Raw genomic sequence first — 27,364 nt, forward strand, 5'->3', positions numbered from 1 at the left:
CCACTGCTATTGCTTCAGAAGAGCAGCAGTAGGATGGTCCTTCCCTGGCATGCTGTTGTCTTGTTCCCTGTCAGACAGCAGTCACAGATGCCCTATTTTGCTGCACAGTTCTTTGTATAACTGGGGATTTTGTACTTGGTAGTCTGGAAGGACTCTGGATTGGACTCCCCCATCTTGTAGCTCATGAGTGATGGGCCTGTGGTCGGCTTTGGGTGCTGGTGTTTGCCCATATTTCAAGTGCAGCATCCAAATTACAGCACTGCCACATGAGCAGTGGTGAGGATGGGTTACAGCCCTAAGAGGATCTTAAAGAACCTAGTAAAGGCTGGTGGGGCTGGAACCACCAGAGCCCTTTGGTGCCATACTCAGCCTGCTTCATCCTGCTGGCAACAACTTGCTCCCCAAAGAGCTGCTGCTACCACCTGCCTTACAGCTGCTCCTGGAGCACCTCTCTCCTTCCACTCTCACCTTCAGAGCTTCAGGCTAGGATGGGGAAGAAAGCACAAAAGACTCCAGCATAGCCTTAAAATGTCCACCACGCTCAAGTTCATCAGCATGAGAATCATCCACAGCTGATTTTGAGACTTACGCTGCCTTTCTTTTGTCCAGTGCCCTCCCTGACCAGAAGTCATTGCAAATGAAGGTCTGAAGGATGGTGTCTCTGACAAAACATCAGTTCTCTGACTCTGTCCCATGGTTTGGGTAATGCATGTGGACATCAAAATCTAAGATTATGTCAAGGCCAAGAAAACTGGTAATTATCCAGTTCCAAAATTGTTTGTGCAATAAAAGGATTAACTAAAGTTTTTAAAATCATAATTATGATCTATTCTGCAAATTGCTCCTAAAGCTTCCTTAATTCCCTTTCTATTATCTTTTTTACTTTCTTTTCTTTCCTTTGTGGTTTAGGAGCAATTTGCTCCTACACTGAAGTGTAAATGTCTGCCTAGGACAGAAGGGAACTGCTGATCTGGCACACAGATTTCAGCAGTAGATGATTTTTGTTTCACTAGGGCTTGGAGTGATGATGACAGATATTAGCTCCTGCAACAGAAACTCTGCATAAAGCTGCTCTGAAGCAGCTATTTGACATATACACTTGCTAATCGAGTTACAGTAAAAGTGCTAAACTTCTCACTGCCAAAGTTTATCAGGTTTGGTGCTAGACTTCTAATTGTATCACCAACTGACATTTTTTGCATTCTCTTGGGCCTTTGTAGTACAAGAGGCTGTGAGGTAAAAAGGTTTTGTAGGTTTCTTCTGAAAAGGAAAACAAACAGTGAATATTTCTATTTTGTATGGCCATCAGCCATGGATGGGCATCCCTTATTTTCATGATGAGGCTAAAAGATATTTTTATGGTAGTTTTATGATGTTTAGTACATGCACATAAAAGAATAGTGCATCAGAGTATTTATTGACATTTGTTGATTTTAAGTATGTTTCAGCTGTTTGCTTAGGTATTCTGGGGTCCTGCCAGCAGAGTCCTGCTCTGTTTCCAATGAACAGGCACCACACTTGTACCCAGTGGTTATCAAAATTCTTGAGGTACTTGCCAACAAAACACACTACAGTACACTGAACTATCATGGTTTTGTGTCAGTACACCTGAACCATTGACCACCCAAGTCTCCTGCCCTGTTTTGCACTGTCCTATTTCTTCCCTCCAGAGCTCTGGTCCCAATGCAGTTTCTGATCCAGCAGATGAAAGCAGTGTTTCCAAAGGGCAGTGCTAGGGAGAACATCCAATGTCCTGCAGTACACAGGGGAAGCACCACCTGTTCTGCCCTTGACAAAAAGTCACAGCTCAGTAGCATCACTGCACATAGCAATGCCTCAACACCTTACAGCAGGTTCTCTACATTGCTGGGGTTCTCCAGCACCATAGGTTTCCCCTGGATCAAGTGTGGGCACATAATCGTATTTCTGTCAAATTAGCCAAAGCACAGGATGATGTTTGGGCCAGCTTTATGCTTTTATGTTGGGTTTATGCTGGCTCTGGGAGAAGAGAAGGTATCTGACCTGGCGGAAAGTGTGAGTCGTAGAGGCAATGATACCTCATCTGGCATAAAACCTGTCAGTACAAAATTAAGTCATCATTTTTCTTTATTTGAATTGGCAGCCTGAATTCATTCTGTATCAGCACTTTCATCATGTGTCTGGCAACATTTCTGACGAAGGAGTATTAACAGCCCTAAAGCAGGATTTAGTGAGTTGTGGGACCACAAACTTATTGTTTGAGCTTACTCCGATAAAAAGGCAGGGAGCTACTGGGTGGCACGTTCTACCAGGTTTCAGAACACTCCTACCCAGAGTACTTTTCTACTTAACAATTTCCTCCTTCATGAAAAAAACACCCTCAAAATTCCTATCTAACCAATAAACCCCACCCCAACACAGAAAATCCCTGGATTAAAAGATCATATGTTAACTTTTGACACACTCCCCCAAATGAAACCTTTTGTGTAAATGGAAAAAAGAATCCTTTCATGGTGTAGAAAGTCAACAAAGCATAAATCACTATTTTGTTTGTTCTGTTGCTAGACATGCTGAACAAGAAACCACTGCCAGACCTGTGAATTTCTCAAATTAATCCTACCAGAGTGACTATGTCCAATACTCTTGAAAAATGACAAAATGTTCAAACATATTCCACTGACTAAAATGTAATGTTTTCCTAGTTATAGTAAAGATGATGTTATGTGCTAGTTAGAATACTTTAATTAAATGACTTTACATACCTTTTACTTTATTAGTTTTCCACAAATCATTTGAAAATTGAGTCGTTTCAAAATATAAAATAGCTTCCAAATAGAAGGCATTGGGTGAAAGGTGTCTTTCAATATTTCTGTTGGCTACTGAATCCTTGGAGTAAACAATCACTCTTTTACCCAGTTTCTGCAAAGCACTTACCTTTTGTTTCAGATCCAGTTCAAGCAGCTGAATGAGGTAATGCCTACATCTCCTAGGCTGGGAATGTACTCAGACTGAGCACTGAAATAGGGCAGGCGGATAATACCTGCTCTTTTGTAAATTCAGGGTGAACTTCAGCTCAGTTTCCAGATTGCAGCGCTCAGGGGAAAGAATTAGGACTGCTTCTCTGAACACAAAAAATTCATTTTGTGAAGAAGTCACAAAATTACTTCAATTTAGACACTGATACAAAGCTTCACATCAGTGCCCTTAAATGCATTCAAAACACATTACATATACATAAATATATGTTTTAAATTAAGAGTTTCTTCTGAAAAAATTGCATCCCTTTAGGTGAGTCAGTTAAACACTACCCTGTCCTCAATAAAAATACCATTTTCAAATTCTTTCATTTAGAAGCAGGTGCTGAAAAAGCTTTCCTGAGGTAGAGGGTGAGTTGACCCTGGTTCTGACTGAGCTACAGTGATCCTCTGAAAATAGAAAAGAACCCCTCTGCACAGTGATCATAAAAACATAGAACTATTTTATATCAGAGACCAGAATAATTTCCTTTAGACATCAAAAAGTCAGACAAGCATAATTTTCAGTACATTAAATAGTATTTATTGAGTTTGCAACTTCAGGGGCAAAGCTATTATCTCAGTCCCAGCTAATCACACACTGTGGCATGTGGCCCTCATGTTCTTTCATCCATTCAACAAATGAACAATAACATGGAACATCGTTAAGAGGGGGGTTGAAAAAACAACCCAATGCTATTTTGAAAAAAATAAAAATGAAGCAAACTGAAGTCTTGTTCTCATTCACAAATACACTTGCCTTCTTGATTAAGCATACTATGTTTTTATGGAAGAGCAGATTCATCCTCCCAGTGTTTGGGAGAAGGTATAGGATGGCTGATCTGAAATAAAATAAAACTGTAGGAAACAGAGTTTTTCCATATGACCACAATAACAGCTAGATGGTTAATACAGACATCAGACTGCAAGAGGGAAGTACACTTTCTTCTTAGCATGTCTTTATGTCTGGACTGATTCTGTGGGTGCATATGGTTAAAAAACCACCAAGGGCCTGCCTGTAAAATCTTACAGGGGAAGTTGTTTTCATTTTCACCACGTGACCCTTTTGGATAATAAAAAAGTCATCACATAATATACATAGAGCTTCATATTTACAGAATAAATTGCAAAAGAGGGAATTACATACAGTGACATTTATGTCCAGGCATTAACAAACAAGATCCCTTGTGTAGACTCAGGGATTATTCACAGCTCCTTTAAGAAAGTCCTTTTATTTTGCAAATGCAAATAGACATCCAGCAAGATGTCTCACTGTAAGAAACAGATACTTGCTCTCCCTTACACCATGGTCATGACCTTCAGAGAGGCAGGTTGGAACCTCCTTATCTTCTTCTTTAGTGCCTTTGAAGCTTTGATGCGACAGATTTTGGGCACTGGAGGAAGAGGCTTGGCAGAGTCCTGGACAGTCACGGATTGTCTGACTGAACCTTCAGGCCAAATCAGCTCACTTTCATCCCCCTCATCATAGTCAAGAGCAAGGCTGCTACTGTTACTGCTGCCATCCCAGTCACCTTCACTGGACTCGCTGTCCCCGAACCGGTTGGTTGTGAAATCGCTGACCTCCCCTTCGCTGGTCTCTGCGATGGTGGAGTGAAAGAGGGAGGCACACTCTGCAGAGTACTCAGAGTGGTCTGACTCGCTCTTGGCACAATCTCCGTGCTGCTGCCCCTTGGAGCGAGCCCTCGTGCTGATGGTGCGCAGGACGCCGGCTCTCCTCGCTGGCTGCCTTGGCGCTCCCAGGCCAAAGCTGGGAGCCAGGCCGGCCGGCTGGGCCTTGGCAGAGATCTCCACTGTGGACTGCCACTTGCGCTGCTTCTTCCTGCTGCCTGTGTCTGCACAAGCTGCTTCCAGGGAATACAGTGCATTGGCAGAGGCTCCGTAGAGCTCTGGCCTGGACGGAACAGTGGGGAGCCTGACCTGCACTGGGAACAGACTGGACTCTGAGCATGATCTGCCAGCCATGTCACCAGAATATGAAGGTCTCCGCATGAGGCTCTTCATTCCTTGTGGTCTTTGGAGCTGATTCCACTCAACAGGCAGCTTGGTGGCCCCATGAGACCCTCTCACCTTCTCCATGAAGAAGGCTTGCTTCCCAGGCCGAATGACCTTTTCACTGTTCCTCCTCTTTATCTTCACTGCCTTTGTTTTGGAGCTGGCAAACTTTACCCGGACTTGATGGGATTCTGCAGGGACAAATTGAGCATGGACAAACTCAGCTCGTGCCACTCGTTCATGACCCCCAGTGTAAGCCAATTTGGCATTGCCACACCTTTTGATGGGCAGTTTTTTGGGTGGGACAGCTTTAGCATTCCAGGTGTCTGGACTAGAGTCCTCTTGACACAGCTGTGAGTATGACAAACTGCGCTCCATGCTGCTGTCTGTTTCTTCTGCCAGAGGAGAGCCCCTTGCTGCTGACTTGGCCGGATAACAACTATTCACAGCTGATGGCTCTGTGTCAGGCTGAGTGGATGACTGCTCTTCATTCATACAGCTCATGGTCTCCTGCTGCTTGGCACATTCCCCCTCTGGCACCTCTATTGACAGCTTCCCTTCAGCTTTGTTACTCTCCAGAGAACTCGTCTGTTTTTCCAGCTGGCTACTGGTGCTGTTAATTTTCACTCCACCGGTGCTGGGGGTTATAATGAATCTCTGGTGCATTGCAGCTGGCTGGCTCTTTGGTGAAACCCACTCACTGGCCTCAGCCCGACTGCTCCCTTTGCATCTCGTCAGCTGCAGCAATTTATTGATGTAACCCCCCGGCTTGACCTCGGTGGTTGGCCTAGTCTTAATCAAGCTTGGACCTGTTGTACTAGGCATAGGTTTGCTGGGAGGAGCTTGGAAGTCTGATTTTGGGGATGTTCCCACCAGGGAGAAAAGGGGACTTTGTAAAGCCACTGCATGGAGGGGGCTTGGGTAAGGATACACATCAATGCCGTTCTTGGAGACCAAGTCATTCTGGAATTTGGGGTCCATGCTGAACATGTGCATGTCTCCATTATGGCACAGAGGCAACATGGATTTGGGATCCATTTCTTTCTGAAATCTAGTGTCCGCTGGAATAAGTCTTTCCAAGTCACCTATATGGTGGATGAAAATAAACATCCTAATTAAATCACAGACAATTACATTCAACCTGGTTCATGCTAGAAGTGCTATATCAGAGAGATGTGATAGCTTTTACTAAAATCAGTAGCATGGATAAAGAAAGTAATTTCAGTCTTCCAAGGTCAATGAACTACTTTAAAGCTTTTATCACCTAAGCCTAACAGAATTTAAAATACCTTTTAATGCCAATAATAAAACTCTTACCTTTGCAGGAAATTTAAACTGCGCTACTTGGATGAAAGTAAATCTGTGCATATACAAAAAAGTCCTAAAATGTCACAGACCAGCAGGAACCCAAGTAGACAAAACCAAGGGATTATTTTTAGATCTTAGCAGAGAAGTCATAGAAGAATGAACTGAAGAATCTTTATTTTCATAGAGGAATAAAATCTAAGGCTAACTACTCAGGCACGTGGCGAGTGCAGTCCCTGAAGATGACATTTATAGACACCAAAATTTGGAGTATTGTCAAAGGTGCTGTAATTTACTCTTCTTGACTGCAGCACCCTCCTCCCAGCAGCATCTCCTGTGCACAGAGAGGAGTGGCTGTGTTCTTGTGTGAAGAAAGGTTGTTCCATCCAGACATGTCATTCAACAGAGCACTTTGGTGCTGCATTACCTCTGGGATCAAGAATTCTGGAACCAGTTAGCTTGGATTTTACTGTACTACAAAGCAGACTTTAGTGCCAACAACTCCTCAGCTAACCAATGTCGTGGGTGCTCCATGCTATCATGAAACTCAACCATCCCATTTAACCACATCATTCACAAACTATGTGAACAGTCACATGATGACCATCTGTGTCCTGTCACAGCAAGCTTTTAGAAGACTGCAAAATTCTGGGGTGGTCTGCATTGTCCTACCCATGCACAGACCTGCCACAACAAAGGTTAGGATGACAACCTAACAACCTAATTTCATAACAAAAATTCTTTAGGAAATTGTTGGCAGTGTGTAATGCTGTGCTCTTTTGCAAACAAACCAGGAAGGAGTCAAAAGCATGTTGTGCTTGCAATGTCTCAGCAAACTTTCTGCTTGCCAATGAAAGAAAAGGCAATTGGTCTGTACTTGCAATTTCTTCTAAGGAGAGGAAAAGATAATTTCCTTCCCCTCTCCAAATGATAATTTTCTGAAGTAAAATCTTGCTTCACTTCCTGCAATGTGGTCAACTTTGTAAGAATTGTTTCTTCAAAGCTATACCCACTACTACCCCATTACTTTTGTTTTTCACTGTGATGGAAATAAGAGGCTTCAGCCAGGAATAAGAGCTGGAGGAGGTCTGCAGTCTCTCTCCCACATCCCTGCTCAGTATCAGCTTTTTTGTGCTAGTCTCTATTAAAGAAAACCAACCAAACATAAAGCCCCTGGAGTCTCAGCAACATGTTTCAAAGAAGGAAAGTTTCTGAGAGCAAAATGTCTGCAATCTGAACATGGAAGCCATGGGTCATTAAGCTCAGCTTCATCCCCAGCCTTTGACAAGCCTTGAAAAGACTTTGCTTTTATGCTGTAATTACTGTCATCCTTTCAGGTGTGTCTACACACCTAAGTACAGAATAGGTGGTCTTTGTTTCTGTTCCAAGCAAGCCAGAGGTGAGTTAAGCTCAGGTAAAGCAGCTGTGGGAATGATTCAAGAGTGGCACAATACTTGAAATTATGTTCCCCATAACTTCCCTGTTTCTATCATGGAACCACTACACATCTTGCTGGATCACTCTAACACCAGATTGCTTTGAGGCTATGGAAGAATCTGTGATAAAAAGTGATACAATGTCACTTTACAGAAGGTAAACAAGAGATATGGAACATTAATAGACTTGTCCATTTCGTTGAAGGTATGATGCAAATTAATGGCTGATCCACTTTTAGGCTTATGACTACTCTCTAGATAGTCAATTAACTTTTGGAATTTTTTGTCCTTAACTGTACATCATAAATTATGAAAAAGAGTCATTGTTTGAATCAATGTTAATTTGTGTAAACAGGGAATTTTGAGTTTACTTGAAATCTTTCATACATCCCTGCACTTTCACACAAGATATTTCAAATACTGAAACTTAAAAAAAAAATCTCAATAATCTTTACAATTTTATCTCATGCACTAGAGTATTTTTCCATTTCTGGATGCATAGGTCCTTGTATTTGTTACTGTCTCATCCACATATTTTTTATTGATTCGTTCTAGTATTTGTTACTGTTTAAAAATATCTGGAGTATGGAGACACGGGGAAGTGGGACAGTAAATGGTTTGGCTCTGTGATTTTGATCCACTCTCACTCTGTGTATTGAAATTGAGAACTATATATTGATTACACATGGCTGAACAAGGTCCTAAGAGTAATAACCAGGAATCTGCCCTTCTCTTGAATGAAGTACCCAGTTCTGCTATTAATTACCTGTGGAAACTGGCCTTGGTCTGGACCTGGCAGGAGTCCCAGAAACATCTCTGCTGGCTGCAATCCGACATCCATCGCTGCCATAGGCTCCCTGCTGCTGGAAGCTGGTGGTGTGCACAGTAGTTTCATCTGCAGACTTGGGTCGGTAATCAAACACACTGAGCCTTGCTTTAGGGTGTTGAGAGCTGGGTAAGAGACTGGTGTGGGAGGAGGAGATAGACTCACTGTACACAGAGGTGCAAGAATTGGAGAGTGAACAAGAACCACCATCACTCAGGTCATAGAATCCTGCAGAGTAAAAATAAATAGAATATTTCATATTTACAGCAACTAAACATGCTCTGTAGAAGAAAAGTGCAGAGAATAAAATAGATCTTCATTTGCTATGTGCCCAAAAATATGATCATTTATTAAGGTAACATCAACAGAGGTATACTCTAATTCAGCCAACCTATACTGGGCTTCTACATATTTACTTAGGTCCTGAGCCAGCTTGGCACACACATGCCTGCTTAGTTCTGAGGGTGGGATGGGATGAAGTGCTGCACCATCATGCCCAGTTCTTCACTGGGGAATCTCTTTGGGGATTATGATGCAAATGGTGTAAGAAAGGGCCCTCTGACACTGTTGTAACTTGTACTAGGTGCATACAAGCATGGATTAGATGAGTGGATTGGACAGAGCAAAACTAGCCTGTGATCAGAGGTGCCAAGTCTATAACAGCTGGAATGTCTGAGGGCAGAGAATGGAGACTATCTTCTCTCTCCAGGTATTGACATAATTTTCAGTAATTCTGGAAACATTAAAAAAGGCTTTGTATAAATTCAAGGTAGGAAATTTTATTATTCCTCTCTGTAACAGAGAAGGAATATTTTCTTTTGAACTGTGCCTAAGTGAACAACTCCTGAACTTAAACACACAACAGAAACTTGCACTTTTTACATGCCTTTTAAGTACCAGGCTACAAATCTGTATGTTGTATTAAAAAAAAAAATCCACTTGTCTCACTGAAGACTTGAGGCTTTGCAAAAATTCTGTTTAAAAGAACTACTTTCATTGTGTCTGACTAGATAACAGAAACCGGTTTTGACAGACATCCTAGCTATAAAAGCCTGAAGTACAGCTCTCTCTGTGAATCAGACCAGAAACTTGATACTCAGTATCTTTCTGTCCATGAGAGCTCTACTCTGTTGGGGTAGTTTTTCTCAATGTCTTTTAATAGTGCTGTTTTTCTTCTACATAAATTCATTTGACAGGAGCAGTGCAATAGTGATTTTCAAAGTCCTAGTGAGGTTCAGAATCCTCCCTGGATTCAAGCAGAGTGTTGATATTGGTCTCCACTTCTTTTAAGTAGTCTAGCCATTTTACTAATGGTCATTCTACACTGCAGAAGGTAATTAATAAAGTAAATCTGTCTCCTTCTCCTTCCATGTGTGGCTACAAGGTTCATTAAAAAAATGATTAAATAATCCAGAAAGAATACTGCTTGAGTGAGTGAGCACTTTCTAACTAAATCAACTTTGCAGGAAAATTCCAGCTCTGTGAGCCCACTCTGTGCCAGATGACTACTATCCACCTCAGCCATGGGGCACCGTTTTTGACCAAATAATACAGAGAGTTTTGCTTAGCAGTGGACAATCTTCAATTCTCCTAGCACCATACTCCTGGGAATAAACAGCCAAGTGCACATTACCTGAGCTGGGCCGGCTGTCACTATCCAAGTATTCACTGGAGGTCTTACTGACATCCAATTTCAGCTCACTTATTCGCTGGTCTAGCTGATCCAGGTGGCTTTTCAAGCCGACATCCTGTCTCCTCAAACGAGACTAAATCAAGGCAAGAAGGAGGAAATGAAGAATAATCACAGTTAGAATCTCAGCAGCAATGCATGAATTCAGGCCATCTGTGCCAGCAAGATCCTACTCTCATGAAGTGTTTTCCTTAGCTAGGGACTGTTGCAGCTGGCTCTCTGTAATGAGACTGACCTAATGGACAAGGACAAAACATTTTGTTTCTTCATATATATTGTCTTCTTCCCAGCTAAACATGTTCTCAAAACTCACTCTGAAGGTACTTTAACTTTTGGCTTTTTTGTTATACCCATGGCAGGAACTGTACCTCTAAATATGACAAAAGTCTTTTAACTTAACATATCTTTATTGTGCTGCACGTTGCCATATGCTGGATCTGAGCAGAAGAGGATGTAAACCTTATGGATTGTCTGCATAAACTCTAAAGATCTGCCAGATGAAAGGAAACCACTGTGGCTGAGGCATCTTATTGCTCTACCAAGTAAAGGCAGCATGCCCACTCCAGTAAAATCCTTGGCTTTGATGACACGTCTTTATAGTTGAAAGGATACAAGGCAAGAATTGTGACATCTATTTTACTGCAGGTTTTCCTTGCTTGTCTTGTGGCCAGATATCTCCTCCCATTTCCTGGAAGGAGAAGGTGGCATTTGAATATAGTGGGGAAATTACTGTATTTAAAACAAATGATGAATAATCCTTCAGAAGCCAGCAACTAGATGTGTTGCCTACTGCAGTCAGTGACCAGGCTGATCTGAGGTAACAGCTCCTGCAGTTGCTCGCCCAGTGTTTATGCCGTCAGCTGGGCAAGGCAGATGGCCAGGCATGAGGTACCAGCCAAAGAACCACAGTTGGTTTCTGTCACAAACTTCTCACGTGACACCTGGCAAGTTATCTAAAGTCCTGCCACTATTTAGGCAGCTTCTAATTATATCACACCTCACCATCCATTCTACAGTACTTTATAGAAAGGTGGTCTCTTGAAGTTGGTTGTAAAGTTGCACTCAGCCCTCAAGGGGATGGGTTTCAACTCAGTAATGGTAAGAAAAACATTATTAAAATTCTTCTTTATGTGTCCATTTCATATTTAAAAGCACAATTGGAAGCTCTAGTAGCATTTCCAACCTCAAATATATAAAAATAAAAAAATCTATGTCCTTTGAACCAATTAAAGTATCTTAAAATTAAATGACATACAGAAAATCAAGATCAGTATGCACATGTTTTTACCTCCTTCCTTTTGTAAGAATTATTCAGCTTTTAACATTTGCATAGGTTTCTCCATAGCTATAAATACTAAAAGAAAAAAAAGCTAACATCCTAAGGTAATCAGTAAATTATTAGAAATTGTAGGAAAAAAAATACAGATGCCCTGAGTTTCACAAGAGAACTCTTGAGGCTGGTGATGCTGCTGAGAAGAAAAAAAAAATCTATTTTTAGCATGCTTCTAAAGAGGATTGGAGGAACATATAAGACACAAAAAGCCCTTTTTGTTAGAGTCACACATCTAGAAAAGTTTGAACTCAAGAGGCTCATTACTGCTTCCTAGGGAAATCCACAGTGATTTTCCCTGATTTCCCTCTTCCTGTTTCACATAAACAAAAAAGAAGGGAAGAAATGGATAATAAAGGAGATTTTCTATTCCATCTGAATGATGGATGTATGACCTCCTCAGTACTTCTTTATTTTGTGGTAAAAAAGCAAAACCATGCCATGCCTTCTTCAATCCCACCTACTCAGGAAATCACAAAGTTTTGTTTCCATGGCTGGAATTAATTGTTTAATGATTAATGTTTTGCCAGCCAATCCCTCAGTCTGTGGTTTCTGATTAATGACAGAGAGGCCACAAGGCTCTCAGGTACTCAAACATTATTTATTATACCTCCAGGTTCTGTCTGCGCTTTCACAGCATTTTAACCAACACACATGATTTACATCATCGTTTTTAACCCTTTTATGGTGCCTCACACCATTGGGTTTTCATGTTTCCAGCCACTGACCCAGCTTTGATCTTTCAGTTAACTACTTCTGCACTCTAAGAAGAGAGGCATTCCTCAAACCATTTGGATAAGAATGACCTTTCCGGTGTGTTTGTTTCAAACTGTTATCGCTCCAATACCCACACTGGGCAGCACTCAAAACAGTAACCCCTAAATACACTCTTCCTCTATTCACCACATGAATTTTACATGTGACAAAACCTTGCAGGTAAAATCGTCTGTTTGCTTTGGGCAATGCAGCAGTGAAGACTCCTGGATACTACACAGTGTGGGACCAAACGTTCCCAGTCAACATGTACTACCAATGGGCTGCAGTTTTGTGGAGGCAAATCTGGAGTATCACCATACCACCCATTTAAGTCCCTCGTTTAAAACATGTTTTCTTCTATTTAAAATTACCTAAAGGGGAAAAAAATCTGTGTAAAATGCAGGGTACCAACTGTTTGCTTTTATCTATTCAGTATAATGTGTCCCTTCTCACATTTTTATAACATCATAAACCACCTGAAAGCTTGCAAAACAAAATAATCAGATTCAAATAAAATAAAATAAGGTTTATAAATATGTCCTCTGAGGAAAGAGCTGAGAACATACTGGATGTTGCAGGCTTCGATATCCACCTACACTGACAGCAATCATGGATTTTTTTCTTTGCATTAGCCTGAATTTGCATCTCTTTCCTCTTTGTCACCATGATGTTTGGCTAAGAGAAGTTTAGCACCTTCAGGATCTCTGATAGTGGGTGGCATTACTTAACTCTGCTCCTCTTCTGCTACAGAATTGACCCTGCCTGTGCTGTAGTAATTCTCAGTTGCCAGAAAAACCTTGGCCACCAAAAAGAGCCACTGGTTAGGGCAAAAAAGGGCATGACTGTTTGAGGTAGCAGACTGCCTAGAGCAGAGTGCTAGAAGGCCAGCTGATCATTCTCTGGTAAATGTTGTTGGGGAAGAGACTGAGATTCTGGAATGGCATCCACATGTGGTGTCTATGACATTTGATGGCTCTGCTCTATTATTCCCAGTAGTCAGATCAAGTCCTTAAGGTTTCTGCCTCTGCTCTCATGTTTCTCACCCTACCATTATAGAAGAAGCCTGGCTTGACTTTTTATCTGCCTTGTTTCCATTGCTAAGATGCCTTGAGCCACTTTCAGCTGACACAGCTTTCTCATTCTCTGTTGTGAGGACCAAACTTTTTATGAATTAAACTGTGACCACACTAAAGCTCAGGGCTACAGTCCTCCTTGAAATCTGGAGCAAGGTGCACTGCAAGGAAAAGTTACATTTACACTGTTAATGAGTTTCTCAATCTGAAAGTTTATAGAGCAGCAATCACATACTGTGCCCTCCATGGGCCAACAACAACAGTTGTTGCTGCTGAAGATCTATCACTCCTTGAGTAATGCTGTGCTTTGCATTTTCTGTTGTTTTCAGTTTTAACTTCATTTCCTGCAATCATGAACAGAACTTTCATGGGTTTTAAGTGCAATACACTGCTCATGAGTCACTGGGAAAGTTTTAAGCCTGTGGTCACTGAGATCTGTGAACTACTTCTAAAATGACTGTGAAAAGCCTGTTTTCAACTGGGTTTACTTTGCTATTAAGGAAATTTGAGGTATGTACCTCTACTCAGATACACATCTGCAATTTGTAGGGGGGAAAAAAACCAATAAAGCTACCAGGAGGTCTGAACAGTACAGCTTGAAAAGCCTCCAGCAGCCACGGGTCAATCAGAAGAGCTCTGTATTACTACTTTAAGCACAACTGTATTTTTGCTGAAGAACCTATACCTGGATTTATGTACTTCTGAGTCATTCTGAATCTTTATGAACACTTCCCTCCCAGGCATCCCAAGAGACACGTTTCCTATAATTGCACTGTCACCTACTGGTGAAATCGTCCCTCTCTGGAGGTGTGCAGAGTTATTCCTGAGTCCACTCAACTGCATTTCTAAAGGGCAGCAATTAAAGGGCAGCCTCTTTTTCCTTCCATTTTAATAGCTAGTTTCTCCCACGTTCTTGGGAAGCCAGCCTTGTAAGGTGCAAGTAAAATCCTGACAAATTCATCTTCTATTTTAATATTTTATTTGAAAAATATTACGACAAATGAGTAATTACAGCACGACAGCTGACACAAAAAGAAGTACAGTCTCTATCATCAGAGCTCATTGTGTGATTCTGTTACCCCACTGGCCTCAAACAGGCAATAAATGCCTTAAATTCTTTTGCTCAATTAAAAAAAAAAAAAGTAGAGCCATTACTTAAGACTATCCATGACGGGTAATCAAGTGGCTGGCTGTCCCCTTGTCTTGTATTTTCTTAATTTTATCAAGATATGCCCGTAGCTGTGTTTTCACACAGTGCTGGCTAGGTTTCCCTGAAGGTTAAAGCCCATTTTATCCTGAGATGTTGCCTAAGAAAGCTGCCTACGGGGAGTGAATAACCCTTCTGTTTTCACACCTGATGGATAACTGATGGCCAAGACTTGCACCAGTACAGCGAGGAAAAGGATTCTGAATTAAGTCTGAGTTTACTGAAGTGTGTAATTGCCTATACTAGAGATTAAAGCCCTTTACCCTTTGATTATTGTCTCAACTATGAAACTCGGTTCAGCTACAAATCAGAATTGTTTTTTAGTTTCAAAAAAACCTCTGTGTAAGTGGCCGGTGCAGCACTTCAAATACAAGGTCTGGCATTCAGTTATTCTTCCCTTTTGATCATGCAATCCGTGGAAAGAACAAAGTACTCCCGTCCCACGAAGCGTTTCCTGGCGGATGGGCTCCCGCTGGCGCACAGCAGTGCGCGCTCCCAGGTGGAGGCGCAGAGGTGTGCGCGCACCCACCCACCCAAACCCCCGAGCGCTTGTGCAGGTGTATCCCAGCCCGCGTGTCTCTTGATCTCCTATGCAAACGGCTGCTGCCACTGAGAGGTGAGCGCTGTATTACTGAAGTTAATTATCGCCTACTCCTCGGCTCCGATGAATGAGCGGTGCCGGGTTAACAACTTCTCCCCACCGCTCCCGCTGGCACGGCGCCCGCCGCCGGCACTGCCCGCTCCGGGGCGCCCGGGCGAGCCCCGCCTGAGCCGCGGCAGCGCCCGCCCGCTACAGCGGCTGCGGCGGGGCTCGCCCCGACCGCCCCGGCCCGGCCGCTCGCCCCCGCCCGCGGAGGAACCGCGGCCGGTGGGGCGGGAGCAGCGCAGGGGCCGCGGCTGCAGCGCCTGCCCGCCCTCGGTGCCGGTACGGCGCCGGCGGCTCCCGAAGGGGAGCCGGGTGTCTGACAGCCCAGGGGCGCTTCCGTTCGCCGCGCTCGGCACCGCGGCTGGGCTCACGGAGCCGGGCAGCGGGGCGTCCCGTGCACTGCGGTCCCTTACCAGCTGCTCCTTCAGGGCGGAGAGGGTGACCTCCAGACGGTGCTCCTTGCTGTGGGCGGACAGGGGCTGCTGTTCTCCGCCCGCCACCGGCCGCTGCGGCATGGCCAGGGCGGCCCGCACCAGCTCCCGCTGCTTCTCCCGAAGCACCTGGAGCTCCTGGAGGCCGGCGAGGGCCGCTTGCAGCCTCTCGCCCACCCGGCTGCGATCCCAGCCGCCCGGCCGTGGGGTGCCCAGCAGCATCGTCAGCGCTGGGCCGCGACACCGGCCATGGCAGGGGGGCGGCGGGCAGGATGCGGGGCTGCTCCCGCCCCGGGCCGTGCCTGCGCTGAGGGCCCTTCGCCCCCCTCCGCCGCTGGCACCGGAGAGAGTGAAGCGGAGCCGTAGCGACTCCTGCGGTTTTGGAGGAGAGGTGGGGACGGGGGAGGGAGAGAGGGAGGGCGGGAGCGAAGGAAAGCGGCTGCGGCTCCAGGCAGCGCCGGGGCCACCTCCCCGGTGGATACGCGGGGCTAGGAGCCAGTACCCAGCGCTCCCTCCGCCCCGCGCGGGGGCGGCTCCTGCCTGCCCCATCCCTGTCCCTGCCTCTGCCCGGGAGGCTGCCCTCGCCTCGTCCTCCGCCCCAGCAGCGAAAAGGGATGGGGTGCCCGCCCTCTCCCGGCAGAGACAGGGGCCGGCGAACCGGCATAGAGCGCCGGGGTGAGAGCGCCCGTTCCGGCCAGGAGCGGTGCCCGGAGATGCTGCGGAGACCGGAGCTGAGCCGGTCGTCCTAATGCTGCCGCTGTAAATTAAAGTGATGCGAGGACATGGTGCGAAGAGCGCTCGCGGGTATAATAACCCTTCCATCGCAAGAACGTGGCGCTTGTGACTCTATCCCTTCTCCTCCTGGCTGGTGGTGCCTCCTGTCAGGCAGAGGCACAGCACTGGCACTCATCTTGCTCTCCAGAAACCCACCCAACTGGGATCTCACTGCACAAGTTCGCTGTCTTATACTGAATTGCTGAGTCTCACTTTGGAAGCAGGGCAGAGTTCTGTCTTGTGAGGTTAAGATGTAGTTCATTCCTCCCTAAAGTCATTTGAAGGGCTCAGGACGTGTTTTGAATGGGACATGAAAACACAGTTGGCCATGGAAATTCAAGAATGTAGTGCTGTTGCTACCAAGAAATGCCAGCATTTAAAGCTCCCAAGACAGGCAGCTGCAGCTTCTTCAGAGGTAGCTGCTTAGCAAGCAGCAGAGACAGAATGCATAATCTGTAGTGGTGCAGTAGGGGACAAGAAGCCCTGGTAGCAAGAGTCTGATGAACACAGTAGAGACTATGCTACAGGAGACATAACTTTTCTGCTGCCTACACAGAAATAGGATGTATCTACAAATCCCAAGATCACTGTGTGCCACACTCTTGATTGAAGTAATGTCCAGGAAGGTGTATTATTCTCCATGAAGCAGAGATCACATGCAAAGCCCATCTGTCCATGGTTATCCTCCTTTCAAACTATGGCATATCTTTAAAAGCTAGCACCTCTAATTTGAATGCTACTTGTCTTTGTGCTGAGATAGGAATTGGGTGAGTGGGAACCAGTGGCTCTGTCATCTGTTCGTCACGTAGTCTCTTCTCAACACCACATGTGGGTGGCTGTGTCCACCACTGCGACTGCAGCCAGCTTATCTTTTCCTGTACCAGTCTCCAGTTTTAGGAGTGTTAGAAGTACTAGAGCAATGCCAAATCCTCCTTCTTCGTGGGGCAGAGGGGCAAATTATTCATGTGTTTGTTTACAGTCCTGTACAACACATTTTATAGTCTCAGTAAGACCCAAGCCTTGCTTTCATTGTGTCACGTTGAACAGTTTTCCTGTAACTTGAAGATTTGAGAACAGTATTTACCTTGCAAAGTTGATCTTGTCAGAAGGGGTCCCAAGAGGCCCTACTCTGACAAATTGTGTAGGAATATTCACAAATGTCTCCAGCTGCAGATGGAACAAGAATGGCTAGTGGTCATACAGTGCTTAGTTAAAGTGTGTATGTGGTATGACTTGTATAACATCATCTTAGTAATGTTTTTTTGTTGTTGTTTTGATTTTTTTTCTCTGTAATGAATACTTTTGCTTTTTTCCCTACCCATTCTTCTCATGGGGCTCACCTGCACAGAACAATGCCTCAGTGCCATGATGACTGAACACAGCTACAAGGTGGCATGAAAAATGAAGTTCGACACTGAGATGCTCTTGAAGGTGCTGACAAAAGACAGCATGAAATCCTGCCACCTCTCAAACGGAGAGGGGCAAAGAACCAAACAACCATCACTGGGTGGCATGTGGCAAGAATTTTGCAAAATGCCATTAGAGGTATGAGAGTGAAACATTTTTGTCAATCACTTGGCTTGGCACTTGTTAAAACAGACATACAGTGCAGTTCCTTATTTTATTCAAACCATGTTCTAACATGACCAAAAACAAGTCACCAACACAACTACAAACCATTTAGTATATACTTCATAAGAGAATTAGATATTATAAGGTCATACCTTTTTCTTTTTTTTCCTTCTTTCCTTTCCAAGGAACTGTTATCCCTAGCTCTTTGTTCTTCTTCTTCTTTCATCTTTTTATCTTTTCATACCTGAAATCCCAAATGGGCTATATCACAGCAGTATCTTTATTCTAATCATCTTCCTTATTATTTCCTCTGTTATACTGATTACTTTCTTCCATAGAACCCTTATGATTTCACTTAATCTTTTCAGAATACTCAACAAATACCTTGTGTTATCTGATTTCTGGGGGAAAGGTGTGAATCACCCCCAGATTTAAAACCATGTGATTATGTGGGGGAAGGGTAGTGGCAAAAGTGAAAGTTTCATAGCAGGGAATTAGAAAATTTCTGCTATTCTTAATTACTTACAGAGAAGAATGTTCAATATTGATACTCTAAATTTTCCCTCGACTTTAAGAATTACTTGAAAAAAGTTACCAGTCTATATGTAACACCTTGTTTTGCTGCCCAACTTTAGCACACTGAATCCAAATGCTTATATATTGCTTGCACTTTTCAGGAACCAAAAGGTTTGACTTTTCATTTACATTATTTTAATTCCATTCATTTCAGAAACATTGCTCTTGATTGATGTAAGACTTGGAATAAAATTTCTGTTTTCCACCTACAGATCCTGAGTTAAATAAATTTAATGGAAAAAAGCTGTAGTCAAGGAATTATATGATTACAAAATCAGACACCAAAACAGTAGGAAATAAAGCAATTTGTCTACATAATCTAATTTAAGTTCTGATTTGTCTGATATTATTACAGTGTTGTTCCCTGGGTCCTTTCTTCAATAAGTGTATAGAATGAAAGATACTGCTCAGTGTTCTCTGTCCTCATGCTCCAACCTCTGCTTTATTTACTGCTGGTCATTTAAGCTATGCTTTGCTAATAGAATTTTTTTGTGTTTTAAAACTATACTTAGCATTCTAGCTATTAAGTGCCTTACAGTATGAATGAATGAATGAATTGTGTCTTTACAACATCCCAAAAGGTATAAAGCTGCTCTTGTTTAAGAAGGCAAGACCTGAGGCACTGAGTTTCATTACAGAAATGCTCATTCATTTTGGGTGCCCACTGGAGATGCCTTTGGCCTTCTTTTTCAGCATACTTAGTGTTATACAGTTAACATATATCCATCTAACTGTTCCAAACTTCCCTTTAACTTAAATTCCAAAGTTCCCTTTAACTTCTTTTCCAGTTCTGAGCACTCAGCACTTTGATAAATTGAATACTGGGCATTCTAATTTGTATCTCTAGAAAAATGAGAAATACAATAAGTGCACCTTATATGGAGACAGCTTGGATGTGCCTGCACCTGTGGTAGAAACATGCCCTCAGAGCCTCATAAACTACCAGAAAGGAGGCAGGTGTTATTTACCCTCTTTGGCAGATGGACATGTACAAAGAGGTTAACCCTTGTACACAGGATCAAACAGGAAATCTATGGTAGGAATTGAAATTGAAGCCAGATAATTCATGTGACCACAGATATTACTTTACTCCCTGCTTTGTGGATGCATATTAGCCAGTTTGTGTGGGACTAATGTTAGGGAAAGGACAATATTTATTGACCTCCAGATGTGTTTAAAAGAAAAGCAGTTGAATGTTTGCTTTGGATAAAGTCCAAAGTATACAAAATACTTTGGTGTACCACACAACTTCAAGAGCTAAATTGCAGTTTGCTTCCCACATTTGCTTATTTTTTGCTGTGAAAAATAATTCAGAGGCTGTTTTCAGTTGCATTTCCTTATGTACGGATATAAAGTCTCCCTGCCTAGGCTTCACTCCCTGTATTTCAGTTGTGTTTTTAGACAGTATTGATATTGTCATGTGTGACAGTAGGTGAGGATGAATCTATTTGTTTAGGACTGTTCCTTGACATGACAGAAACTCAGTGCATGCACCAGCATCCTAAATTTACTAGCCAGCCTCTCTGTCCTCTTGTTGTCTTGTTGTTCTACCCTACCAGACTTTTGTCACTGATCCTGCAAGGGATCTTACCCCCCTGTTTAAGGGGGTCTCTGAGCTGTTGACATCTGGTGGATATTTAGAAGGTTAGTTGGAGGATGCAGAACAGTCACATGTGGATTGAGCCAAGTCTAACACAAGCCATTATCTTACTCAAGATAAGGCAAAGTGCATTTTTTGTACCTGTCTCTTTTTTCTTGTATGCCCAGGACATATACTGAGCATATCCTTTTATGTAAAAAGACTGAGGCACTGCTTAGCAGCACAGGCTTCTGTTAAAATGTGGGTTGGAGCCTTCTGCCAGTTTTTGTAAATGTTAAATTCAATCATTAAGAATATCCTGTAAGTGCAGTAAACCCTTAGGTTGCATGCACACAGTAGAGTTAGTCCTGTGCCTGAGAATACATCATAGTGTGTGTGTCCCTCTGTGAGGTGACTCTAAGTAAATTGCCATCATTCAGGCGTTTTGTATAATTAGCAGAACAGCTGCCTTTGAAAACATTCTTCTTAAGGTCTGATGTCTTGAGGATTATTTAATTAGAAAGACAAATCACTGGTGTAAATGGTTCTTTGTTGAAGTCAGAGGATTTGTTTTGAATTGAAAAAAATGACTTTTTGAACTATAGCTTACATGGTAGTGGAGAGGGAAAAGGAAGTAAGAGTGTAGCTCTCATGGATACCGCTTCTACGACAAAGCCAGATTTGAGTTGATGGAAATCTTTAGAAGGGGGAATCTTCTAAAAACATGAGTAAAATCCTGTCTTGAGCTACAAGGGATTAAGAGATGCCCATCTGTTTTTGTGCTTATTTCTGTTTATTTTTCATGGGGTTGTAGATTGATTCTCTTGTGACACTCCCAGCAAAGTGGTGGGGGTTGCAGGGAAGGGAGGAGGGAGGAGGCGTTGCTAAGGACTGTCACAAGCTTAGCATGAAAGTGCTTATTCTTGTCTCTCTCCAGTTTATGCCCTCCAACTGAAATCTTTTTAGCTAAAAGTCCTTTATTTTGGACCACTTAAAAATTTGTGCTTATCCATAAATTGGTGGATAGATAGGCAAACTGGGGAAGCACATGAGCAAGTGTGGAACAGATGGGGTCCTCAAGAAGCACAGAATATGCAGGAGAATGGAAGGAGTCAGGCAGGCAGAAAGAGTGACACACAGTAGTCAGAAGAAGTCTGGGGACAGAAGTCTAAGGGTTAGGCCAGAAAACAGGGTCAAGGGTATCAGTTATTTAGAAAGAAAGGGGCATGTGGAAGCCTAATAGAAAATGGGGAGAAAAAAAAGTCATACAATTTGGTGTTATTGTAAAGGCTTGACATCCTAATTAGCAGGGAAGAAGGTGAAGCACTAGGAAATAATTTGAATCGCAAAAGATCAAAGTTTACAACAGATCATAGCTAGAGGTATCTGGGGGGCACATGGGCTGGGTGTGATTGGCCTGGGATCAGTGCTCAGAGAGTTGCTGCACCTCCATGTGTTCAGGGACACAAAGTTGGTGTAAGACTCTTTGGTAATAAATGAAACTGTTAATTTCAGTGTCTCTAAGAATGAGATGCCAAATTTGAATGGTGGGTGCTTCTGCCACGTGATGGAAGAGTTCTAAAGTGAGGAGCTAGACCAGAAGGCTGTCCCACAGAGGAGCTATCAGTAACTTGCTGCCAAGATCTTCCTGTTCACTTCGAAACCCTTTCTCAGTTCTGAGGGAAGGAGCCAGGGTGGCTGCTTGGGCTGGGGTTCAGGCAAAGAGGAAATGGAGTCATGACCATTCTGATGCCCTCGTAGCCTTGGCTTGCTTTGTCCAACCCTCCTCTGAGGTGGCTTGTGGCCTTGCACTGGATTGTGCTCACTTGGTGTTGATTTTCCCTTTTCCCCTCAGCTCCTGCTAAGAGCAGTTTGCAGGTGAATGCTTGCCACAAATCAGGCACACAAAGCCAGGACACAGCATGCCTGGTGCTGTTATGTCAGAAGCCAGGGAGAATAATGATTGTTTCTCCATGTTGAGTAATACCTTCTTTAACACCTAAGGGTCTCACTCATTGGCATACTGATGAAAATTCAGAACTGCCTACTAGTCAGTCTGATACTAGTACCTAATTCTCTCTCACAGTTGCTCTGCTCTCCCTGTTTCTTCCTACCAGCTGCAGCTTGCATTTTTTCCCCAGATAACCTCACTTTCTTCTAGTCCTCCTGATTTCATGTTGGCTCTGCAGCATATTTTTCTGCCGTCATTATAATTCATAATGCTCAGCAAGTTCACATCACATTGAGATTTAATTATAATCTTGTTTAAAACTCTCTTCTTGACTGTTAATATTAAATGTGAATTCCATCAGTGTTGCAGTAGAGTTGCAGACCCTCCTCCCAGTTTGGTTCTTGGTCTTCATTGTTGCTTATCTTTTACTTCATTCTCTTCAACAGCTTTTTAATATAGCTGATCATGTTTGCATATCCAAGCAGCCACTTTTTCTGTTTGTATGCCAGGTTACACCAAGTGATTTGTAATCCTTCATTCCGGGGTCTGCTTTCATTCTTACATATGCAGTTTATTTTTACTTGTGGCCTTTTCTGCTATTATTGGGCATATTTTTGGATTGCACAGCTGACTTCTAAAAATATTTTGAATCACAGTGCTGTTTTGTTGATTTAACCATTTATCATTTTAATTTTCCTCTAGTCCAAGGGATAATAATTTTCTTCTTTCACTTGCCTGGCATTAGGAAGAAATTAATCCTTCAAAGTCCTAGTTACACCAGTTGGATAATTGTTGTTCCATTGCTTTTTTTAACACTGTACATTTCACATCAGATTCTTAACCAGCATTTATATGTGGATTTGTCTTTTCATCATTTTTTGTGTGTATAATACCCTCTGATATATCTGTTTTCAAAATTCCATACTTCTCTGAAAAATAAAGCAAATCCTGGTGCATGTGAGATCTGAGTCTACTTTGAAAAAGGAGTGTATTTTCAACAGAAACAGTTACCTGCCAGTGTGCAGTTCCAGAGTATAAAGTATAAATCCTGCCCTACAGCAGAATTCTACTGATCAACCCTGAGGCCTTTTAAAGGAAGGACACTATCTTTTTTCCTGGACAGATGTAACTTAAAAGTTTAGTTAGTGCAAAAAACCCCCAAAGAGTCTTTCTGCAATGAGAACAAAACACAATGCCAGAAAAAAAGAGGAAGAAAAAAGGGTCCTTTCATGGCACTGTAAGAAACTTAGTTAAGGATGGCGAAAGTTTTCAGGACATAAGGTTAGAGGGCCCCAAGGCACCTATTCAGCAAGATGTGTAAACACTCACCTAACTCTAAATAGGTGAGTTGTCCCACTGAAGTCAAAAGCACTATTTCCATGCTTAAACTTTGACACAGGCTTTAACAGCTCCCTAAAGTGAAGCCTAAAGACACACTAATTTCAATCTTGCCAAATATGCCTCTAATTTCTGGGTCAACAGGCATTCTGAACTAAACATCTTCTAATAAAAAGAGTTAGCTTAAGGATATCAGGAGAAAAAAGAAAGAAATATAAATTCTTCCTATGTTTTTACAGCATGCTGATTTAGCCAGTGTTCATCTTTATTTGCATTGGAGATCTGTGCAGGTAGTGAGGGTTAGACTGCAATGCAGAGGGTGGCATGGTAATGTACTTTTATTGACTAACAGGCATTTAATGCATTCACATACTGCACCCTTAACTTCCTGGATGCTCATAGACATGCTCCTTTTGCATTCTTTCACTAAAAATCAAGGCAAAACCATGCTGGCTTGCAAGGACTGTGATTTTATTTGGCATGCTTTAAAATACATTCTCTTTTCTAGCAAAAATAAAATGGGGCTGATCCAGTTTGACCACTGACCTGAATGTTTATGGGGAATATTTTTATGAGCTTTTTGAGCTAAGAATATTTATATGAAGGTGCATAAAATCACACAGCACTGTGGTGACTGGGAAATGTTTTCACTTAAATGACTTGTTTTAGAAAGTGCAGATGTGCATTTCCCCACAAAAGTACATCAGTGTCAGCAACATCTGAGATGGGAGAAGAAACGGTATCAAATTCTTGTTTCATTCTGATAATGTTAAATCCTTTTCTTTTCACTATGATGGATGTATATGAAAACCTGTATACTGAAGCCTGTGTTTCTGTCATAGCTTTGCTCCTGTTTATAAGAAGGAGCAGATATATGCAAAACATGCCTTGAGAGTGTGCTTTCCTGCTGAGTCTACCCTGAAAGAATTATTCACAGAGCTACAGTTATGTGTCCATTTCCTAAAGCTGGGGTCTATCTTTGCCCCATAGCTAGGTCATTAAGAAAACCATAGCAGAGATTGCTTCAGCATTATAAATTGGCAAAATTTACTGGTGTACATCAAAACACTGCAGTATTGCTAAATGCATCTGTGGAGCAATGTGATATCAAACTTCTCTCATCAGTAAAGTCTTTGCTTCATTTTCTCATGTCTAAAAAGAGCAGTGGCAAATTAAAATAGTGATATTTATTTCCTTTTCACTTCCTTCTTTCCTGTAAAGGTTAAAGGTTTCCTAAGCTAGCTACTGAATAAAACTGAATTACTTTACAATGGTTCTTTGCTCTTAGGCATATTGCAAAAAAGCTGTGCTGGCAGGAAGATGGTGCTTATTTTCTGAGACTATATTTTCACCATTTGCAGGTTTGCAAAACTCCAGTTGCGTATCAGTAGCAACAGTTAATATTTTTCATGCTTTTCTATTTGCATGTTGGATCTGCTGAATTCATCATCGCCTTTGCAGCAGGGTGGTGACAGGGCAGTTACAAGTCATTAGCGAGCTGTGGAAAAACAAATGGAAAACGTGTAAGCACGCTGAGACGCTGACTGTGTGCTCAGCAGTGGGATGGGCTAAAGCACATATTGCACATTCCAGGATGGGGAAGATGAATGGGAGATGCATAGCTGGTCTCTAGTTCCTCAGCCACTGAGGCTGTGGAGTTAGTGCTTTGTTTAACATTTCTGCTCACTTTTTTTTTTAATGTGAATAGGCTGTGAACGAACACATGCAAACACACATATACATTATCTATGGCCTGACTTTGCCATGTCACCGTCTTTAAAACTTACTCCTCTTCAGCAAATTTGTCAGATGCCTATGAAGATTCCTTGGTTACATTCATAATTGTATTTTTTTATTAAACTAATTTGATTGCAAAGTATGTTGCCATGTGAACACCTGAGAAAGACAGGGACCAGGAAGTTGTAACTATTTTTTTTATCAAATACGGAGTTCCTAAAGTCACTGTATTATAAATTAATATAAGCATCCCATGCCCAAGTAATCCTGAATGTTAATTTGATTGCAAAAAGACATATAACAGAGTTAACTGGGCATGAGAGGTTTTGGTATTGTGCAAAATATATACTACTATATTCTCTACATACTACCATATGTAACATCTTATCCCTCACCACAGGAAACTCACATGGCCTCATTCTTTTTCCATATGTTTTTCTGATGTAAGAATGTGAACATACAAGGCCTCTCTTACTTGTCTTGCTGGTTTCTTTTGGCTGCAGTGATACAAGGTACTCTTCCCACCTATGTCAGCTATAAAATAAGCATCTTGAGTCTCACCTTCTGCTGAATATTCTTATACTCACCCACAGAGGGTATTGTGCAGAGTTTGCTTCAGTGGACAGGAATTGACAGTAGCCTATGTCAAGAGTGTGCTGAGTTAAAGCTGCATCAAGGCTAAGACAGCAGAGAAATTCCCTAATTCCTGGAGAAGCACAAGCTATACTGGAATCTACTTCAGTTATAGCACTGCTAGAAAATGTCACATGGCAATGACTCTTTACTCCCTGCATAGAAATTATCTGTCCATTAAAGTTACTGGGACAGATCCACTTTAAGCATACCTGAATCCAGTGTGAAAAATTAAGTTTGGTCTGAGCTTGACTTAGAACATGTGAAACAGTCTCCTGCTGTGGAGGTTTTACCCTGTGGATGCCAGGTGCCCACCAAAGCTTCTCTCCACTTCTCAGATGGACAGGGAAAATATAATGGAAGGCTCCCGAGTTGGAATAAGGACAGGGAGATCACTCACCACTCACTGTCAAAACAGCCTTGATTTGAGGAAATAAATTTATTACCAATCAAAATCAGGTTAGGATAATCAGAAGTACAACAAATCTTAGAAATACCTTCCCCCCAACCCCCCCTCCTTCCCAGGCTTAGCTTTATTCCTGATTCTCTATCTTGTGCCCTCCAGCAGCTCAGGGAGATGGGAATGGGATACATGGCCAGTTCATTGCATATTGTTTCTGCCACCACTTCCTCCTCAGGAAGAGGCATCTTTCCCCTGCTTTGGTATGGGGTGCCTCACATGGGAGACAGTCCTCTATGAATGTTTCCAGAGTATGTCCTTCCAAACTATGTCCTTCCCATGGGCTGCAGTTCTTCACAGTGTCTCTTTATAAAGGATGCAGTCCTTCAGACACAGGCTTCTCCAGCATGGGCCCCCATCGTGTCACAAGTCCTACCAGGACCCTGTGCCATTGTGGGACTCCCACAATGAGTGGGAGTCTTCTTTTGAGCTCCTTCATATCTGCAGGTAGGTCTCTGCTGCCCTGTGGCCCTCCATGGCCAGCAGGGGCACAGCTGCCTCATTATAGTCTGCACCATGGGCTGTGTGAGAATCTCTTCTTCTGTGCCTGAAGCACCTCCTGTCCCTCCTTCTTCACTGACTTTGGTGTCTGCAGAGTTGTTTCACATATTTTCACTACTCTCTTCTCTGGCTGCAGATACATTTTTTTCCCTTCCTAAATATGTTCCTACAGAGGCATTAATTACCATTTCTGATTGTCTCAGCCTTGGGCAGCAGTGCAAATGTCTTGGATCCTGTTGGCATTGCCTATTTCAGATATAGGGGAAGATTGAATCTTCTCAGAGAAGCCACTCCTATAACCCCCCTCCCCAACTTCCAAAAGCTTGCCATGTACATCCAATACACCTGGTAATAAGTTCTCTGGATAACAGATATGTTGCCATTGGGAATGGGTGCAGCACAACTGCGGGAATTTCCAGTGCTCTTTTTTCCACTGGCTATGGCAAGTTGTGTGTATGTGCTTTGGTGTTGTGGGCATATGTGCTCCCTCAAATACCAGTACCAAAGAGTTGGGAAAAGAATTTCAGAGGAGCATTT

The 27,364-nt window shown here is 42.8% G+C and overlaps 1 protein-coding gene across 1 annotated transcript; it reads right to left on the reverse strand.

Moving 5' to 3' along the window:
* Nucleotides 1-3,514: 3,514 nt before the first annotated feature.
* Nucleotides 3,515-16,255, reverse strand: DACT2 (dishevelled binding antagonist of beta catenin 2). The gene is made up of 4 exons (XM_066545637.1): nt 15,689-16,255; nt 10,207-10,339; nt 8,514-8,801; nt 3,515-6,091 (listed from the first exon to the last, which is right to left on the reverse strand). Exons 1-4 carry the CDS (start codon nt 16,253-16,255, stop codon nt 4,293-4,295), a joined length of 2,787 nt encoding a protein of 928 aa, XP_066401734.1. The 3' UTR covers nt 3,515-4,292.
* Between the last annotated feature and the right edge of the window lie 11,109 nt (nt 16,256-27,364).

The sequence above is a fragment of the Molothrus aeneus genome, chromosome 3 (genome assembly GCF_037042795.1).
Source record: "Molothrus aeneus isolate 106 chromosome 3, BPBGC_Maene_1.0, whole genome shotgun sequence".
In the NCBI taxonomy this organism is placed as follows: domain Eukaryota; kingdom Metazoa; phylum Chordata; class Aves; order Passeriformes; family Icteridae; genus Molothrus; species Molothrus aeneus.

Coding starts and splice junctions, on each gene's coding strand:
- DACT2 (XM_066545637.1), bottom strand. CDS start 16,255: ATGGGGCAGGCAGGAGCCGCCCCCGCGCGGGGCGGAGGGAGCGCTGGG. Junction 8,802..10,206: donor TGACAGCCGGCCCAGCTCAG/GTAATGTGCACT, acceptor TTTACTCTGCAG/GATTCTATGACCTGAGTGAT. Junction 6,092..8,513: donor ACCAAGGCCAGTTTCCACAG/GTAATTAATAGC, acceptor TCCACCATATAG/GTGACTTGGAAAGACTTATT.